Below are 8,613 nucleotides of genomic sequence, written 5' to 3' on the forward strand. Positions count from 1 at the left end.
TATCTAACTGTGTTAATGCTTATGTTCTATTTTGTAGGAGTCGATACTGTTCTGATTGTCAATCCAATGTACTCAAAGAAAAAGTCTGGAAGTAAAGCAAAACATCTGTTCAAGAGATGGATCCTTCTGCCATTTCCGCAACATGTATGTAAATCATTTTCTTTAATAAACAAATTTTTAACTCAATATTTAATATCAAGTGTGTTGTAAAACATCCCAGGATGTGTGCCTAATCTTACATCTCTGGTGATCCCTACACCATTGACTTGTGAATTCATGTATTTGATTAAAAAGCTGCTTGACCCTGTTTCAGTACAAGCTAACCAGATCACCCAGGCTCTTAGTTGCGAAATTTTGAATTTTTGAAAACCAGACTAATTAGACTTCTGAATGTTCATGGTGGGCATAACTTAGATGTCACATCACTATTTTATCGGCAGATATGTGTACTTTACATGGCTACATCAAAATGACACTCATTGTGTCTGTTAAATTCACACTAAACCTGCCGATTTGTATTCTCTTAATTTGTAGTCTTGAAAAAACAATTTTCTACTATGTTAGTTTTTAAGGTATTTATTTGTTTTTGCGTACTCAAAAAATCACTCAGGTGCTGAATTATTGCCCATTGGCAATATGGAATGAATTCTTGCCATCATATAAATACGGTATTACTTTGGTAATTTTTTGTATCTGTTGCTATAGAAACATCTTGTACACTTGGCTGCTGATGCAGATGTCATTATGTTTCAATTTTCAACACATTTGGAACTTTGGATGCTTGGTGCCACCAGCAGGACAAGTAAAACAGGCGAGTCTAAATGAGAAACATTTTGGTGAAATATGATATGTTTGGAGCGTGTTTCTGACTTTTGTATTCTCTTCCATAAAATCAAGAAAAACAAATATTTCATTATGTACATGTATTTAACACTTTTTGAAAATCTCTGCTTTTTGACTCCTGTGTGCGAAGCACACAATGGACGTCTTTGCAGTTAGTCTGTCTGTGTGTGTGTGTCTGTTTGTTCCACTGATATCTCAAGAACCATATGTTGTTTTTTATGAAACTTGGTGCACAGATGCTCTGGGCTAATGCGCAGATTTGATTAGGTTTTGGTTGAAATCCATGCATATTAATTATCAAATTGGCATGATAATTAGCTGATTTTTAGCTGTTCCATGACTGTGCCATGGATATCTAAAGAGCCATTCATTGGATTTGATGAAACTTGGTACATAAATGCTCTGGACTAATGTACAGATTTTATTAGTTTTGGGTAAAAATCCTTGCATATAATTAACCTAATTTGCATGATAATTAGCTAATTATAAGCTGTTCCACTGATATCTAAAGAGCCGTTCATTGGATTTTGATGAAACTTGGTACATAGATGCTCTGGACTAATGCACAAATTTAATTAGTTTTGGGTAAAAATCTATTCATATAATTAACCTAATTTGCATAATGATTAATTAGTTACAACTTTTTAACTGATATCTCGGGTACTAATCATATGACAGTGCACAGATATGTGAAATGTTAATTACCTAATTTGCATAATTAATCAATTTTCAGCTTTTGATATTTCAAGTACTATCACTTCATTATTTTCAATGAAACTTGGTACATAAATTTTCTAGAACAATTTTTATAATAATTTACCTTCCAGCTTACCACTGATTTAGTTAGAATTGATCATCACATTGTAATGAAACTTTGTACATGTGCGCCCTGAAACAATATACAGACCTAAATTTATGAATAATAATTGCTTAATTTGTATAATAATTCATTTGGTTCATTGAGGTAGTCCACAGACGTGATTAGTTTAATGTTGATAAACATGCATATTGTTTATCTATTATCAGCCTATTCCTGATATCTTAAAATATCAGATTTAAATTGAATTCATCACAGAGGTACTCTAATTAATTTATTAGACTAAAAACCATGGATGAAAAATCAAATGTGTTTTCTGTATGTATTATAAATTTTGATGTAAATCACATTGTTTTCATGTTGTGCATCACAAATAGCAGACTCAGCTCAGAAAATGGCATTCTAAGATATAACATGCCATTAAGAATGTCACAGCCCCCTTTCTTTTTGTACATTAATACATGACCAATGAAATGTCAGCATTTATATGAGTTCTAATGAGTTGAACTGCCAGATGAATGTGTTTATGTTGGCAAAATGTAAAACATATTTGCAATTCCAAATTATAGTGGATTGTCTGATAGTTAACAGATTGTGGGAGCAGACGCACTTTATGATTGGCAGAGTTGTGTTTGATTCAGTCATAACTATCCCACAATACACTATGGTCTATGGCACCCAGTCAACCATCTTGGATTGTATTGTGACACAAATCAACGTGCGAATTCATAAAATACAAAATCTAAATAAACTTAGTAATTGTATTTAAAAGTTATAAGTTGAAATGAACAAAAATAAGTATTTCTGATGAACAAAATGGCTGCTAGTTGGTAAATTTCGTGCCTCAATATGCCAAAAGGTGTTAAGTTTAAACTTAGTGGTTGTACACAAAGTGTCACATGACTACATAGGGATAATGATACTACATATTGCTCAAACTGTTTTTACAATTAAAAATATTTCTGTTTCGTTTGTGGAGATGGTGATGATGGTGATGTTTTACCGCTGCTCAGAAAACCTTCTAAATTATTGGAGCTGAAAGCAAAGGTAAACAAAAATAATGATATTGTCCGCAATACCTTTGACCTGTGCTATCTTGATAAATATTTATGGCATTATTATTCACTATATAAATATTTGTATGATCTGCATCATTTGATATTTTCTCTTCCTGTTGCCAGGGAAACGATCAGATAGTTTGCAGTGCTATTAGCAAATGTGGTAGTTGGATAGTTTACTCTGATATAACCAAGATAAGAATGTATCATATCACCATGGATACACCTTCTGTTACCAAGGTAACTGTATACCGATGTTCTAGATTTTACACTGATGTGCAACACTCCATGTTTTATGGCCCAATTGTTTGGTCTGATTATCTCCTGCTGTCTGATCTGATCTCTGAATGATAGTACTAGTCATAGACAAAGGACAAAGTGTATATGTCAAAATTTCAATATTTAATCAAGGACAGCAAGCTTATTTTGATCACAAAGTAAATAATTCTTGTTATATAAACTAAAGTCAGTTTTTAAATAGGATTTTTTCAATTTAATTTTCATGTGTAATGTCAGTTTTTGTTGAAAATTATTTTGCTAAAATGTTACATTGAGAAAAGAAACCCCTGACTGTCAAAATTGTGTGTATTGGAGCTACCATGCTTGTCTGACTTAGCTCCCATGCTTAGGTAAACACTTACCTCCCACATTTCTATTGTCAGGGTCACATTTGGTTAATCGCCCATCCCCTCCAAAATGCTCCAAAGTTGACTGTCTAGTCATAAAACCTGGTCCTTGAGCATTGTTTGACTTTTCCTAATATCGGTAATTAATTTACATAATACAGTATGGATATCTACGGTTGTGGGTATCGTGCGAATACATAGACCACAGTAACTGTACGTAAACTACACTTCGACAATAACCTGGTAATAGCCATGAAAGGCAGTCAATACTTAATCTATATTTAATCCATTGCTAGTTACTAGTTTTTTTTTAATTCATGCTGTTTTATCACTGAAATCAATTCCAAAAATCAACTTCAACATCGATAGTTCTCTTCCGCATTACGCTACCTGAATGCCTTTGAGAATTCCCAAAGAATTGCAATGGTGCATGTACAACACAGCATTCTGATTGGTTAATAACAGACTTGATCTATCAGGTTAAAGAACGTTGTTGCAGATCAAATCGTATAAGAAAACATATCTAAAAATGCTTAGCTTATACTTTATTAAACACATAAAATTCCCCAGGAGGAATTAAAATGGTTACATTTACACTAAACAAAACTAGACTAATAATACAAAACATTAAGACTATAAAAGTAATGATTAAAAACTAATAAAAAAACATGAATAGTAATAAATCCCACTACAGCAATAATAAAGGTAGAAGAAACCATTGTTAAAAAGTAATAACAATAATAATGCGTTAATGCATTAAGGGTTAACAATTTTGGCGGGATTGAGAGATTGTGTATAATCATTCGATAATGTATATAATGATGAAGATTTTGACTGTGTTCCCACATTATGTTAATTGTCATTTTCCGCTAAAACTTAATTTATTTTCAGACATTCCTTAATAGTTTTTGGCTATTTTCAAAATAATTTTAGAATTCAGAATTTCTATCAAATTGTATATTTATATTTAATGTATGTGTTACATTGGTTCCAGGTTGCTGGTTTACCCTCAGACCTGTCTCCAGCTCACTGCATGATGTTTACACGGGATAGTAGCAAACTGATCATAGGTACAAGAGACTGTACTGTGCAAATTGTCCAAGTAGATAATCTTCAGCCTGTGATACTGCACACATTTTCTGCAGTTTGTCAACCAATACATTTACTGTCAGTCACTGAGGATGGATGTTATGTTGCTGTTGGTAACCATGCTAGTCAAATCAATGTATATAACATTGAAGCATATACGGTGAGATTAATGAATGATGATTCACAACAATTTTTTTTACTGTAGGTCTTGTACTACTATGTTAACAAATCTTACTTTGTGTTGACATCACCAATATTCATACAATACAGTATTCTAATTGGTGAATAACAGGCTTGATGCATTGTGTGTTTGCAAATAAACTTTTGAATTCAGATGCTACTGATGTAAATAATATAGTGTGTACATTTGTGTAAAAATGGCTGTATGTGGAAAACTATGATGACCAAATTCATTTTGTAAAACAATGTTTTATTTCCCATTTACCTGATGAGAGGAAATTGTCATTTTTCATTGGGAGTAAAATCAAGTCTGCAAATTTTTTTTTTCATGGTTATGCAGATATATATATATCTGTTTTAAATTTCTTTTTTCTTTCAGCATCACTGTAGTTTACCACAGTTATCTACTCAACCATGTTCTATGGGATTCAGTCCACATAATTCAATGCTAATGGTAGTCTACTGCAATCAAAAGGTGAGAATCCAGTGTTATAGTGAATTGGAAATTATTGCCATTAATTTGAATCCCACAAATGAATTAAGTTAATTAAGGGTTGATTTATTAAAAAATCTTGGAGGGGTGTGTACAATTTTAAAACAAACATTTCTATAGAAAAAAACATTTGATAGAGGAAAGCAAACAAATGTTTTTAAATTATTTGGAAAACAAAGGGAACCAATAATTTGCATAATTTTCCAATCATTTCCCCACTGGGACTACCTGTTGGTCAGCCCATAAACAAGTACAACTATGAGATAAATATCATTAAATATCATATGCAACCCGGGGATATGACCTGAAGGGTATATGCAACCCAGGGATATGACCTGGAGGGTATATGCAACCCAGAGATATGACCTGGAGGGTATATGCAACCTGAGGAGATGACCTGGAGGGTATATGCAACCTGAGGAGATGACCTGGAGGGTATATGCAACCCGGGGATATGACCTGAAGGGTATATGCAACCCGGGGATATGACCTGAAGGGTATATGCAACCCGGGGAGATGACCTGGAGGGTAAATGCAACCCGGGGAGATGACCTGGAGGGTATATGCAACCCGGGGAGGTGACCTGGAGGGTATATGCTACCCAGGGAGATGACCTGGAGGGTATATGCAACCCGGGGAGATGACCTGGAGGGTATATGCTACCCAGGGACATGACCTGGAGGATATATGCTACCCGGGGAGATGACCTGGAGGGTATATGCTACCCAGGGACATGATCTGGAGGGTATATGCAACCCGGGGAGGTGACCTGGAGGGTATATGCTACCCAGGGAGATGACCTGGAGGGTATATGCAACCCGGGGAGATGACCTGGAGGGTATATGCTACCCAGGGACATGATCTGGAGGGTATATGCAACCCGGGGATATGACCTGGAGGGTATATGCTACCCGGGGAGATGACCTGGAGGGTATATGCAACCCGGGGAGATGACCTGGAGGGTATATGCAACCCGGGGATATGACCTGGAGGGTATATGCAACCCGGGGAGATGACCTGGAGGGTATATGCAACCCGAGGAGATGACCTGGAGGGTATATGCAACCCGAGGAGATGACCTGGAGGGTATATGCAACCCGGGGAGATGACCTGGAGGGTATATGCTACCCGGGGAGATGACCTGGAGGGTATATGCTACCCAGGGACATGACCTGGAGGGTATATGCAACCCGGGGATATGATCTGGAGGGTATATGCTACCGGGGGGGGGGGGGGTTGTTGTGATCTGGAGGGTATATGCAACCCAGGGGGATGACCTGTATATGCTTTGTCTGATGAAAAATTTATACACAGCATATTTCCATGTAAACTTATCAAGATTTATGCTATAGGCCAAATAACATTTTTCGAAAGTTATTCCATTTTTTTCATAACTACCTGTAAATAGATTTTGTGCACTTTGGCTTTCAAATCTAGTGGTACATTGAGACTGGCATAAACACCCATGGATTATTCTAGCCTTTGTGTCATGCGCTTGTATATCACCTTTTTCTGTGCAGATTGTTGAATACGATATAACCAAGAAAGAATACAGTAATTGGAGCAAAGCCAGTAATCACAGTCTATCCAAGATGTGGAAACTGAGACAAGGCAAAGTGATGAAAATTGGCTTCAGTCCAACTAATCCAAATATGGTCATCTTGCAGGCACATGATATGTTTGCTGTTATTGATAAAACAAAATCTAATATCACTGAGAAGGTTGGTGATTATCACAATGTACATTAGAAGATTTGACATTTTTTATTTCATTTGAATATTAGTGTCTGTCGGCTGCTCAGTACGACTCAGAAAACTAACCACTATGACTGAGAAAACTGACCACTATGACTCCTAAAGTTATCCAGTATGACTGAGAAATATTAGACGCAGTTATATTTAACATGTTTCATCCTAAGCATGTTTTCCACAGGCTCTGTGGTAACTAATCCTATGCATTCCTATAGATTACAGGCAATGAAGATCTCCATAATACGAAAAGTGGAAAAAAGGAAGCTGTGTTTTGTCATAAATATAATGTGAGTATAGACATTGCCTATATGTCAGGTTATTAGTCGTGCATGTAAATCCTGTTGATTGTGACTTTGGTAAATATCCATGCATACTGCAGGTGTAAATGAATGGTCCAATCCAAGTTCTCAATCATTAAATTTGTTTAGAAGTAGTCCGATAAACAAGGCCTTGTAATTTCACTTTGATGTGTCCATGTGTGATGGATATAATTCTAACTGTATCTCAGACATGCCTGAGCCAATTACATTCAAACTTTACGTGCACATCATATCATACATAATCATATCGCTTTGTGTCATGAATGAATTCAAGATGGCCGATTGCAAATTTCGAGCTAAATATTTGTCAAAATCAGTCATTTCTGCCATAATTCCAGAAGCAGATCTTAGTTGTGCATGGATATAATTCATTCACATTTCTTCTGGTGGCCATTTTGTTTTAATTAATGTTTTTTCAGGACCGTATCTCTGACATCCCTTGACCAATCTCATTCAACACAATAAACTGACATGTCTATGAGTGTCTTGCAAGCAGCAAAAACTGTAACACTACTCTCCTAATGTACTCTTCCATCATACTAATTACACAGACTTCAATTGACTCATTTAAATAGGTCATTGCTTTCTTTTGTGTTGGTATTATGTTTGTGATACATCAAGCCAACAGGAAAACATAGTCTTATTAATGTATTGTTTTAATGACTATTAGTAGACTGCATCAAGTTTAAATGTTTTTTTGTTTTCAATTTCATTTCAGCCACTACTCTTCTTAGATGCTTTAAAAGACAATGTGTTAGTTGCTGTTGAGAGACCAAGACCAATGATGCTGGAATCACTTCCAGAAAGTCTAAAAATGAAAAAATTTGGAACATAAACTTTATTAAAATTGTGTTTTGTACAAACAACTAATGTGAATTCAGTCATACGCACGAGTACTACAAGGTAATTACTTGTATATCATAGTCTGTTGATGCTTATTCAATTCAAGATTGCCGAATAGTGTGCATTTTAAACCAAACCAACCAAGTATTTCCAACTCTCTGGAATCAAATCAAACTTTACACATACTTTGTATAGTTAATACAAAATGGCTGACTGGTTTTAGTCTTGCATAGTGTTGGATGCAAAACTGATCCCTTGAGTTAATTTACGACAATGTTGGTTTATTAATAAATCACTCAATTTCATATCCAATTTGTCATATGCAATATTCTTTTCTGTAGATGTGTGATTAGAGGAAATAAATGTATTGTCTTTTGTTTGTATGTTAGCTAGATTATGACGATTATTAAACAGTCATTAGGCAATTTGATTAATATTTAACCTAAACAGGTCTCTGCATAGTCCTATAGTATGTACCAAGTTGAAATTCAATAATTACTATTTGAAAAAGCTGAAAATTGATTAATTATGCAAGGACTTTTATCTAAAAACTAATCAAATCTGGGCATTAGTCCAGAGCAATTATGCACCAA

The 8,613-nt window shown here is 35.1% G+C and overlaps 1 protein-coding gene across 1 annotated transcript in view; it reads left to right on the plus strand.

Moving 5' to 3' along the window:
- Positions 1–8,332, plus strand: part of LOC100378061 (U3 small nucleolar RNA-associated protein 4 homolog) — a 37,802-nt gene extending 29,470 nt beyond the window's left edge. The window contains 9 exon segments of the mRNA XM_085500552.1: positions 38–144; positions 706–811; positions 2,640–2,707; positions 2,842–2,958; positions 4,339–4,593; positions 4,993–5,088; positions 6,627–6,827; positions 7,073–7,144; positions 7,896–8,332. Of these exon segments, the coding sequence (XP_085356678.1) occupies positions 38–144; positions 706–811; positions 2,640–2,707; positions 2,842–2,958; positions 4,339–4,593; positions 4,993–5,088; positions 6,627–6,827; positions 7,073–7,144; positions 7,896–8,012 (1,139 nt within the window). The 3' untranslated portion in view covers positions 8,013–8,332.
- The last annotated feature ends 281 nt before the right edge of the window (positions 8,333–8,613 follow it).

The sequence above is a fragment of the Saccoglossus kowalevskii genome, chromosome 6 (assembly GCF_978046115.1).
Source record: "Saccoglossus kowalevskii chromosome 6, keSacKowa6.1, whole genome shotgun sequence".
NCBI classification, from domain to species: Eukaryota; Metazoa; Hemichordata; class Enteropneusta; family Harrimaniidae; genus Saccoglossus; species Saccoglossus kowalevskii.